General features: G+C 40.4%; 1 protein-coding gene across 1 annotated transcript in view; it reads right to left on the reverse strand.

Moving 5' to 3' along the window:
* Nucleotides 1-12,044, reverse strand: part of ABCB11 (ATP binding cassette subfamily B member 11) — a 45,941-nt gene continuing 33,897 nt past the window's right edge. Inside the window, exons 20-28 of the mRNA XM_059820170.1 lie at nucleotides 11,314-11,418; nucleotides 11,054-11,215; nucleotides 8,735-8,938; nucleotides 4,508-4,749; nucleotides 4,238-4,394; nucleotides 3,015-3,212; nucleotides 1,989-2,195; nucleotides 968-1,114; nucleotides 1-201 (exon numbers count right to left, since the gene is read on the reverse strand). Of these exons, the coding sequence (XP_059676153.1) occupies nucleotides 1-201; nucleotides 968-1,114; nucleotides 1,989-2,195; nucleotides 3,015-3,212; nucleotides 4,238-4,394; nucleotides 4,508-4,749; nucleotides 8,735-8,938; nucleotides 11,054-11,215; nucleotides 11,314-11,418 (1,623 nt within the window). The remainder of the gene's footprint in view (nucleotides 202-967; nucleotides 1,115-1,988; nucleotides 2,196-3,014; nucleotides 3,213-4,237; nucleotides 4,395-4,507; nucleotides 4,750-8,734; nucleotides 8,939-11,053; nucleotides 11,216-11,313; nucleotides 11,419-12,044) is intronic.

Below are 12,044 nucleotides of genomic sequence, written 5' to 3' on the forward strand. Positions count from 1 at the left end.
TCAGCTAATTGGGGCTCCAGTGGTAACAAGCTTATAATAAGCTCCTTCCATGGCCATCAGTTCATCATGAGTGCCCCTTTCAGTGACGAGTCCTTGTGACATCACAGCGATGATGTCGGCATTCTGGATCGTGGACAAGCGGTGGGCAATGACGATGCAGGTGCGCCCTTCTCTGGCCTTATCCAGCGCTGCCTGCACAGTCTAAAAGCAACAGACAAAGTATCAGAGTGAAAATATGCAAACCAAATTGGGGCTCAGAGCTGGAGCAATCTGAATGCTTAGATTAATTAACTGTATTGTGCAACACTTGTAAAAGTGACTTTGAGGCTAAATCAAAGTTTATGTTACTGCTGTGCTTAGCTGCATCATGAACTCAGTTCATTAGCAGTTCAAAGAAGGGACAGGTAAACATAGACAGCTGTAGACAGCAAGGAAGGCCTTTATTCAGCTGACATGCTGCATGTCAGCTCACTGTGGGTATGTTTTTAAATTTCCACCATTTCTCTAATCTCTGAGTGTAACCAAGCTATGCAAATTATTGCCCAAGTTCTTAGGCCCCTCACTGCTGCTTTTATTGGCTATTCAGGCTCATCGTTCATATGCCTGAATACATTTTTGTTTGTTTGTTTGTTTTAATGTGCAGAAACTATATTTATGACCACTCCCACTGAATGGTTTGAAATCCAGGGAATTAGTATGCACATTTCTGAAAAAGTGCTGCCTCTCATTGGCAGTCTAAAAGCCCTTGTAGCTGGCTGCTTTTTTTGTAGCTGGCTGCTTTTTTTGTAGCTGTGCTTTCTGGATCTTTCGAAAAGATCATTAAGGGTATAAGTGCTGAATTAACAATGTGGAATAACGTTGTGGCCATGTAGTGGAGTACATCAGGATGTCTCTATGGAATAGAAAAAGGCATGCCTTGTAAGCCATTGTATTAACTTCTCCTTACTGCTTATCACTGCACATTTACCTTTTCACTTTCTGTGTCTAAGGCAGAAGTAGCTTCATCCAGTAATAAAATTTTAGGATTTCGTATGATGGCCCTCGCTATAGCAATGCGTTGTTTTTGCCCACGAGACAGCTGGGATCCTTGAGCCCCAACATTAGTTTCGTATTTCTGAAAAATATACAAAAGGAAGATTTTATTCAGGTGTAAGCAAACACACCAGTACACAACCTGAAGGAAGAGCAGGAGGGGAGAGGCAAAAGCGCTGACCATTGCTGCCTCCTTAAAAAAACCCAGCAATACAGAAATAGTGTACAAGTGGTACACATGTTTGGGGAGACGTTTCCGAGCCGTGCTTTGCAGTGCACATGGCCCAGGGCCCAGGCAGTATGGTGACGGGCCTGGAAGAAAAATGCAATAGCAAGATGATGGCTGATTTGTCTGAGGCAAAAGAAATCCCCCCCACCCTGGATTTGAGAGAAGAGGCTAAAAGTCATTTAAGGGCTTTCTGGACAAGTGTTTTGTTTGGGTGCCTAAATTGTATCCATATCTTTTAAGTTCTGGTTTATATTTATATGATTTCAGTGCATTTAAATACTTCTTAAATGCATGTAAGCAGCCAGCTTCAAATATTTTTGTCTAAGTATCATGCCCTAGTCACAAGACAAATCTCCCATAGCTGGGAACAGGATTTATATTTCCTGACTCAGTGTAACTCTTTGACTGCTGAACTATGCTGCTGCTTCCTTCTTGTCCATGGCTTTGAAAAATCTTCCCTTTTCTCCTAGTTCAGAGTTGTAACTGCTGGTTTCTGTTTTATAAATGTTTGCCTACTGTGTAAAAATCCAGTAGCAACTCATGCCCAAACTCTCAGGAACATAACGAATGGTCATGACACCCTTTTTGCTCCTACCATTACAGCTCTAAAAGTAAATAAAAGGTATATGTGTGTAGCAACTTTAACTGGGTTTGGAGCGACTCCCGCTGCAATGAACACCGAGCAGCCTATCTGTAGTTCCACAGCCAAGGCCTTGCAGGTACTTACATCAGGCAGTGACATGACAAAATCATGCAGCTGAGCCTTCTGGGCCGCTTCTATGACTTTTTCCATCATCACCTCTTTGGTGTTGCTGCCATATTTGATATTATCAGCAATGCTGCAGTCAAATAGTACAGGCTCCTGGGACACTATTCCAATTTTTGATCTAAGAAACTGCACATTTATTTTCTTGGTGTCGTGTCCATCTATTAGCTACCAGGAAATAGGAGAAAACTTGAAACATCATTCCGAAACAACAGCCTGCAACACCCAAATAGTTCATAGCAAAATTAACTGATTTAGCCATATTACTAAAATGCAAACACAACTGATTTAAAGTGATTTGAAGAATCTGCTTATATTTGACTCCTTTGTGCATGAGGTGTATTTTCTGGTTATGTCTGTGATACAGCCAAACACTAGACCATTTGCTTAATCTTAAGTCCAAAAGTGAACTATTTAATTGCTTAAGGTTAGGCACATGCTTTGTTGCATTCCTGGCATAGTGATAACCACACTTATTTTTTCCAAAGAAAGACAAATTAATCTAGGTGGTTAAGTATCTACATGAGGAAAAGATAGAAAAGCTTTTTTTTAAGCTATAAGTAACTGACGAACTGGAAGTTGAATCTAGACAAGTTCAATCTGCAAAGAAGCTGCATGTTGAAGCTATGTATTTGGGGATGTTCCAGACTCTTTGTTGCTCCATTCAGACTTGATTTTTGCTTGCTCTCCCACAACGTACGCCACACATCATATGTTTCATACAGGAGCCACCAAGGTGAATGTCTATGGCCTACATAATGCACAAGGGTACACCTGAGGCTTGTAGTATTCTGATCTTGCCTCAGTACATCTGAGATGATACCCAGGAACTGTCCACAGAGTCCACATTTGTTCGAGAAGGAGCTGGAGCCCCAAGCTGCACATGTATGTGCCACCACTGCTAGCCTGCACAGTAGGACACATTCAGAAGAGTCCGTGTAGCATTGCTGAAAACGACAGCACACAAACCACTTTTCCTTTGCTTACCACACTTCCTTTCTCAGGGTCATAGAAACGCTCCAGAAGCTGGACACTGGTGCTCTTACCACAGCCGCTACTTCCAACAAATGCCAAAGTCTGTCCAGGCTTAACAGCTACAGAAAGTCCTTTCAGGACCTGAATATCAGGCCGGGAAGGGTATGTGAATTTACAGTTAAGAAATTCAATGCTTCCCTTGAAATCATCCTGGTGAAAAAAAATGAAAAAGATGCTACAATGAGCTCGAGCTCAAAACCGAGTTGTAAAGTACAAAGTAACTCTTCCTCAAATTCCATTCTTGAACCTCTTATTTTAAATACGACATTAGTGCTTGTGAAATTAGCCCAGAAAGAGGGATAAAAACCATACTGGAGTAGCTGTTCTAGAGATGAAGCTGTTAGTCAGAACACCATTGTTCTGCTTATACTTCCCTGTACTGCACGGGTCAGAGCCATCAACTGGAAATTGGATTGCCTTACAAATGGGTGGTTAAGTTTTTTATTTTAATACGGACACTGTGTAAGTGTGAATTTGGTGATAGTCCAAATACATTTGTGCAAAGAGTTGGATTTAGTTTAAAAAAAAAAAATCAATTGAACTTCACAATGTTAAAACAATACATGAATTCAGGTCAGTTTTCCCAGAACTCTTAAAAAACTCTTTTACAAAATTCTGAAGGGAATAAAGATACTTTATTTTCATGGTTTGGAGCAAAATACTTAATGTATTTAGTTCATAACAATTATTTAAGTTTTCATTTAATTCTGAAAAAAAGTTAAATGAAAAATAAACTATTTGAATTTTCTGGGTCTGACTTCAATTCACCAAAAATTGAGCATTTTCATTTTGTCTGACTCAAAGATGATTCGCCTCCTCATGAACACCCCCAACATTTTGACATGAATGGAAAAAAGCCTCCATTATAAGCTAGCGATAGTTGGGTTTATGTGCGACCTGTAGAGCAGGAAGAAAAAACATTCTGTTCTGTGAGTCATCCAAATTGGACCTATTCCGGTTTACACTGACAAATTCCTAATAGCTACATTTTATCTTACTCTTGCTGCCTAGTACAGAGCTCCCTGCTTCCAAAAGAGCAAAGACAAGTAACAATTACACAATCAGCATAACCTTCTTGTAAAGCAGTAATCCTCATTGACTTATAAATTGCTAGGGCAACTTCAATGCTTATATTGAGCTGAATGACATCACAAACTACTCGTCTCAGCTCTTACCCATTTTTCCCCTTTTTCACTGTAAACACTGATTTTAGGAAGCCGATCGACCAGTTGAAAAAAGCGTGCAGCAGATGTTTTGGCTTTGGCATAGTTTGGGGTATAGGAAGAAGCTCTTCCCAAAGCAGTTCCGCTGGTCACAATAGCAGAGATCACCCTGCAGGGAAGAGGAACACCGTCATTCTTGGGAAGCCATCGGGAAACTGAACACTACACTGAGACCAGTGCTTCTGCAGAGAAGCCTGTTTCTGGCTCCAGGCAGGCTCTCACCTGAACACAAAGCTGTAATGGAGTCCTTCAGTGTTGACTAGAAACCCTCCGTATCTGTAAGAGACAGCATTGGCAATGAACACTATGCTCTGGGCAAAGCCAAAGCAGATTCCGTAAACGTGTGCTTTTTTGATTGCAGCTCTATAGGGCATATCCAGGTGCTTCTCAAAATTGTCAGTAAACATTTTCTCTTTCCCTATCCCAGCTACAGTCCTGATGTTAGAGAGGGCTTCACTGGAAATCTGGAGGAGAAAAAAAAATAATGGGTAAAAGCTCCTAATTTTTACTTGGAAAAGGTAGAGTGTGCCTTTTCACAAATGCATGATTCTTTCATCAACACAGGGCACTAATGCCATACATAAATTGATTCAGATACGATACACACTGGCCCAAATATCAGCCAACCTAAAGAGAAACTTTCCTACAAGCAATTATCTCCTAACATCCTCAACAGTAATGCTCAGTCTGCTCCACTAGAGCTAAGTTACTGTAAGCACAATTAGGAAATCAGGCACATGCTCTCACTTGTGACTTATCTCACATAATGTGAATAAATGGGACATCCACAAAAGCAAAAATGGTTTTAGGAACACGGTTATTTCCTTGATTGCATGCATTTGTTAATTAAATATGTTTATTCCAATTATGTTTTATTTGCTTTACTTATAGTAATAGTCAGAGAAAGAGTTAAAAGGGATGCTATCCCCAACTTCCGTTTCATAAATTAAAACCACTTGAATTTACTGCGTTTCCTCACCTGCTCACCCTCCCTCTTATGTCCAAAAAGCCTCATGAGATGGAACATATAAATGGAGGGTGACACCTTGATTCTTCTAACACCAGTGACACAATTTCCAGGATTTTTTCCTTGTACATAGGGAAGGAGTAAGCAAATGCTTGCCTATGTACATAGAAAAATGCAACACAGGAAATTATGAGACAGTCCCCATGGAAACTTCTCTGGAGCTTTAATTAATTGTAGGCTTTATATTGTGCTTTGTTGCCAGTCAGAATTTGGGTTTCTTTCCCAAAAAAATAGCACTACAGTTTCATCTACAGAAGTAAATTTTTCTTTGTTTGGTCCTAATTTCACCCTACTTATCTCAAGTAATTTTATTAAGAAATTGGTTTAAAATCCTGTAGTTTGCCTGTACTTTGATAGGAGCTTCATAGTGTGACACTTTTCTTTGGGAAGCAATAGTCTGGTATATGGCTTATGAATGTTTTTCAGCATGTAGGAAGAGATCTGAATATAAATCATTAAAAATACTCCATCGAGTTTCAGGGTTTTTTTCCTGGCCAAAATTAAGAGTCAAATCTCTTGCATTATCATACAGTGTGAAGGAGCGGGTAAATAGGTACTGTGAATGGGATTGTTCAGACTGTGCTTTTCCATGTTTAGCATGGCTGATAAGCAATCACTGTGGAAGAACTCAGAGTGTTTAGCATTTGGATGCAGCGCTGGCAAATAAATTAGACAATAACACCATACATAATCAGTCATCGCCAAAACTGCTGAAGCATTGAGTGCCCTTTTCATCCCAGCCTCTGGGTCATTCTGTTGAATATAAGCTGATGTCTTGACTCATTAGTGAAGTTGCTCTCCTTGGCAAGACAGTATTTTTGATTTATCACTTTTTGTAAATAATTAAACCATTCTGAATGTGGGCAATTGGCCAGGTCTTAATTCTTCCTTGGCTTTCTGGAATTGAAGATTGCTCCTAACAGCACTCAACAGTGGCCTGTAAATGTATTCATTTGATTAGTGATACCAAAGTCAAGTGATATTAATTCACATAATACCTTTTGTGCATTTTAAAAAACAAAATTCTAGAAGTCCGCATGTGTAGGTAGTCAGCACGATTTTTTAAAGTTCTATGCCCCCAGTCATGACGTGCTGCTTTAAATCACACCCAGAAATAGGAATTGGGAGCTGAAGATTTGCTTCTTCAGAACGCAAAAAGCAGGGTGGCAGGCTGAGCTTCCCGGGCAATGGGGAAGAAACAGCCTGTCGATGCAGAGTTGAACAGGGCAAAGGGCTCCAGTCCACATGTTCACTGCACAGATTAAGGTCAAGAGGAGGCTGAAGATAGTTGTTTGAAAGGTCAGATGAGTAGAGGGAAGGTTCAGATGGGGCAGGCTGGAAGGTGGGATGGGTAAGATGTTTGGTGGGCAGGACTTTAATGTAGTAAGAAGGAGGAGTGGGAGGAGTGGGAACTCTGCAAGAGTCATTTTAGGATGGGCTAAAGTAGCTCTGCAGAAGGAAAATCTCAGGCTTTGAGAAGGCCTGCATAGCATACTTTTTCTGATGCTAGAAATACGGCAGCCTAAAGCCGGGGAGAAGGCTCAGGCATTACTCTGAGTGGGGTAACCGGAGGTAGTCTTCCTCATGTCGCCTGTCTTCTAAATCCCCTGCGTTTCTGATGCAGTTCAGTTTCTGCACAGTTGAACTAGGTATATTTAAAAAGTATCAGGTTCTGGGTCATGTGCCAGAAATTAGTGACCCAGGACTAAGGTCAAAGGAGTTTGAGTGTTTCAAAGGCAGCAGACCTGCCCGCTTCTCTTTGTGCATAGGAGTAAACTCGTAAGAAAATGGCATTCCTTTCTCTTGTGTCCCTGCCTTCTCCTTGTTTGGTACATGGACTGGAAGTCTGCTCAGCCAGTGCCAACTTCCTAAAGCTATTTTCAGCCTTGTGCGAACTACATAAACCTATTCTCAGCCTTCGAGGTGAGGCAGTTCGCAGTGATACCAAAGACTTAAAGAATTTAGTTAGCATGCAAAGAACAGACCCCTTTGCACAAACTTTGTACAGATAAGTTAAGAAGCTACTGCGTCAGATGAACTGAGATATGCATTAGTTTTCCTGGAAATGGGCTGGCTGTGATGTCTGGTTGTTTTGGGTTACGCTGACGTTGTTTACCTTGAGATAAACAGTGTACTGAGATATAGCACCCTGGAGGAGCTTCTGGGAGCATGAAAGGTTAAAGATTTCCTGAAAATAACTGATATACAACCTTGAGACTTGGTACTGTTTATATACCAAACAACAAAGTCAGTGAAATGCCCCAAATGGGTGTCCTAAGGCTGACCTACCTCATTATAATGTTAAAAACCACACCTGCTAGCTAGAAAAAGCCCCCAACCCAAATAAGCCCCCTACTCTTTGAGCATGTGTAGTGAATTGAAAGAGAACTGTATCTTTAAGATGAAGTAAGAAAGGTACTAACCAATAGTTAAGGGGTGGGACCAGTAGGCTTAACTAACTTTGTTAACTGTTTAAATACTTGTCATGATTTTAACCAGGTGTGCATGCTAGGAGGAAGAATCCCCCATGCAGCCAGCACTGCAATAAACCGATGTTGGCTTTCTAAACTATCATTTGGTTTGGAGAGTTTTCTTGGTTACAATTTTTGGTAACAACGGGGTCTTGCAGCCAACGGAGCATGGGATGCTGCTAACCATGATACTGGAGTTAGAGTAAGAAAGAGGAGGGCTTTAGCCAGAGGTCACTGAACACTGGATGCATTCTTTCCAAGGAAAAGGAATTCCTTCCTCATGTCCCATGTTGGTTGGTTTAATACCCACACAGTTGTGTTTTCACCATGGAGCAAAATTTAAAGTATTATGAGAAAGTGCTATGTCTCTTGTTACAAATTAACAGGAAAAGGGTTAATGCTTATCTGAATAAAAACAATAAAGTTTTATATACTAGCTGAGAAATGAGAATTGATAGACTTTTGACCGTTAAAATCCATACATAAAAAAAAAGTTATGCCTGTGATCAATGGAGAAGCTGGTAAGCTAATAGGACTTACTGAAGGGACAATTCTGCTCTCTCTAAAATCCACGTACTGATCTGTGGTTCAGTGCTGAATTCTCAGACATGAGGATTTCTAAGTGAACAAGCATCACTGCTTTCTGAGGACAGCATAATCACAGTGCATCAACAAATGGGTATTTAAATAAAACCTAACAAAGGTGAAACAGACTGCTGAGAGATCTTTGTCTACCAATAACTTTTGAAAAGTCAGTCACATTCCATGCAGCAAGAGCTTTTGCAGTTAGGGAGTTCCCACTGGTGTTTCAATGGTTTGACAAGCTGAAATACTACAACTTCTTTGCAAAACACTGCCACTTTCATTACACTGAATTACCGATGGTCCCAAATGCCTGATTTTTCAACTACCCATGACTGCAAATATAAACTAGTTTTTAAATAACGTTACCCGTCCAGCAGCTTCCAGTGCTTTCTTGTCCTGAGAGGCGAATCCTGTCAGCATTTTAGCCTGCACAGCTCCAGATAAGGCCAAAAATGGCAGGAAACACAGTATAACTAAACTCAGTTTCCAGCTGAAGTAGAAAGCAATGATCATGGCCACCCCAATGTTGGTAAAGGAATTGACAATCATTCCTATCTGCGATCCAGTTGCCTTCAAAGAAAAGAAGCAGAGATGATTGACTTGTACTCCAATAAATTCAATAATCTTTAAATAAATTTTCCTAGAAAATTTCAGAAAACTCTAAAAGATATTAAGCTATCATAAGGCACCAACGGCTGCTGACTGCACTGGAATTTAGCCAGTTTGGATATACTGTTTCCAATTAATCATATCAAGAGCAGGACAGCAAATCTCCTACACTCCTTTCACCTACCAAACTTTCCAATGAGAACTCAGAAAATTGTTTCTAATGATTGTGAGAAAGATAATCCATTGAAATGAGTTCCCTTGGTTCCCTGGTGAATCACTCATCTGAATACTCTGTTTAGCCCCTACATTTATCCATCTAGATGTAAATAATAAGCAGAACCCTTTTTCAACTTAACTATTAACAACAAAGTCTCAGCTGTGCTAAAATCAGTAAGAAACATCACTGAGAAAGGATGAATTAAAGTTGCATATCTGCCTGTCTCTTTATTCAGGAAAAATTTTAAATACGCCTTTGATATCACCTTTATTGAATGCATTCATCTTCTCCTTAAGTACTTTGAGAACACTATTCTTTGTAATAAACTTTATTTACTCAAAAGTTATTTTTTTTCATAGCAGTAAACAGCAGCCCTAGATAGGAACTAGGTTGCTATGTATTAGAAAAAAATATACATTTGATATCCTTGATCATTTTCAGTCGAATTAATTTGCAGGATGTGAACTTGCAGCACAAAATGCTCATCATCATCTCCTTCTCTGACCTGCAGCAATAGGGCAAGGTGCCTCGGGTCTGGTCACGGTGGAAGGTACACCTCCCAGCTCTGCAGAGGCTGCCAAAATGAGCAGCCATAGGGCTGCTCTTCCCTGGATCCTGCACCTCTAACACCCTGCCTCACTCCAAGAGTCCACTTCTTACTCCTGGTGCAGATGTACACATTTTCAGACCCTGGACACTTGTGTGCATCTTCTCACCTTCAGCTCGCTCTGCAACAGCAGCAGTTGGATAGGCTCTGTCAGGCAGTGAAAGGCAGAGGACACTGCTGCTCAAGTAGCTCTGGTTTTTCCCCCCCAGAGCTGTAGGTTGAATGGCTGTGCCCCGCTGCTCTACATATGCTTAGAACAAAGATGTCCCTTAGGAGGCTATTAAATGGTTCAGTCAATGTTTTACAAGTTTGTTTATTTCAATTAAAATATGCCCTGTAAGTGGCTGTAAGGGCTGAAGAGGTTTGCAGCTGGTTTCTCTGATTCTGTAGAAATTGCTGCTGACAGGGGTTTTGGGAACCGCTTCTCTCATTTGTCTTTTAAATTCTTAAAACCTCCATTAATAGTTTTTAAAAACTAACCCACCATCTTCAGTCAAGCTGAAACAGGACAATTTTTGTAACAAAGAAATCTGTATGTTTTCTTCTTCGTTCCCAGAAAATTCCTTGCAATGCCATCTGACTCACTTCTACCAAAGCATCAATTCAGATAGGTAATATTTATAGCTCAGAATGAGTTAACCCTCACCCACTAAGGAACACAATGCATGGAGCTAGTGGTTCGCTTTCCCAAATAGTAAGTCAGACTGAAACTGGCTGCACGAGTCCCTGGCTGGAGCATCGGCCAGTACTGTAAACTGTTTTTTTCAGGTGGAGTACCAATTTAAATCAAACTGTCACAACAAGCACAATACTATGCTGAACACTTGAAAACATGATTAGTGATGAATGTCACTAAAACACTAGTCCGACGTGTTTTTGAAATAAACACTTAAGCATTGTGGCAAAAAGCTAATTCACCTCCAGAAAACAGAAATTAAAACTTTTGCACTGGATGTTCCTTCCCAGTCGACTGATGGTTGGTATTATATTGATTTTTGTGTTCTTGTTCTGCTAATACAGGCAGGAATAATGGGCAGTAAATTGTGACCCTATTTGTGCTTTTAGGTAAATACAGTGATAATAGTTCCATGTTGACAGTCTATGATAAATAGAAATAGCTTAATCGGCTGACCAAGGACTGACCTACACTGACCTTGCTGGTTGCATGCTAGCTAGTTTCTGTGACAATGTGCCAAAACAGGCCTTCAATCAGTGCTTATAGTAAAACAATTCTTAAGCTACCAGGTCTTACCCCTTGGACCTGTGAGGCATCTGTTGCAAGTCTTGTAGTCAAAGCACCAGGGCTGTTCTTCCGATCATCAAACCAACCAATGTCTTGCCCTAGCATAGCCTGGAAACCAATTTTCCTTAACCGTCTTGTAAGCAGCTCACCAGACTTGGCAAAGGTGTACCCCTGGGGTGCATAAGAATAAATATAAATATTGTACAGAAAGAGATATTCACAGAGTAAGGGATCAGAAGCAAAATTTACCCATATTGGACTGCTATTACCTGTAGAAACTGTGTGAAAAATGAAAGAATTCCAATAAAGACAAAGAGCAGGCAGACACCATTGATCTGGATTCTTCGTTCCTCTTCATCAAGAATGGAGAAGGTCTTTGAAAAAAATGGGTGCATCATATTAGAATTGTTAGTTTTGCTGTGAGTGAAGTTTATTCATGACTCCCTATTGCCAAGTGCAGAAGCCCACCCTAGAACCAAAGCCAGAACAGAGAGTTCTCCCTCATGCCTTGCAAAGGCTTGATTCCTTGTTTTTCCTGAGGTGAGCCTGGGTAAAACATAATGCTTTTTACTCCTGTTAAACAACAAGTTTATTATACTTGGTGGCTGCACATACTGCTATTACTTGTTGTCAATCCCTAGTTATAATCAATCAATCATCCCCCCACTCTAAACAAGATCCAGTGTGATAACCAGAGAATAGCAATGAAACAAACAGTATAGTGACAAAGCAACAGTGCAGCAGCTCCCTTACCTCTTCTCTAATCTATGCCAACTGCAACTTTATTGGACCATACAAAATTAAGTCTATGTAAAAAATTATACCCTAGCATGACTCTCCTTGCACAACACTAATGGATCTATAATTGCTTCAGGAGGAACCTATTGTCTTTTACCAAAGGAGTGTGGATACGAGCTATTTGCTTACTGCTGGGTACTTGAGAAAAAGCATTAGTGCTTGAAGTAAAGTCCTTCCACCCCATTCTGCTCCAGTCTCCATG

This window comes from Gavia stellata, chromosome 8 (assembly GCF_030936135.1).
Source record: "Gavia stellata isolate bGavSte3 chromosome 8, bGavSte3.hap2, whole genome shotgun sequence".
Taxonomy (NCBI): domain Eukaryota; kingdom Metazoa; phylum Chordata; class Aves; order Gaviiformes; family Gaviidae; genus Gavia; species Gavia stellata.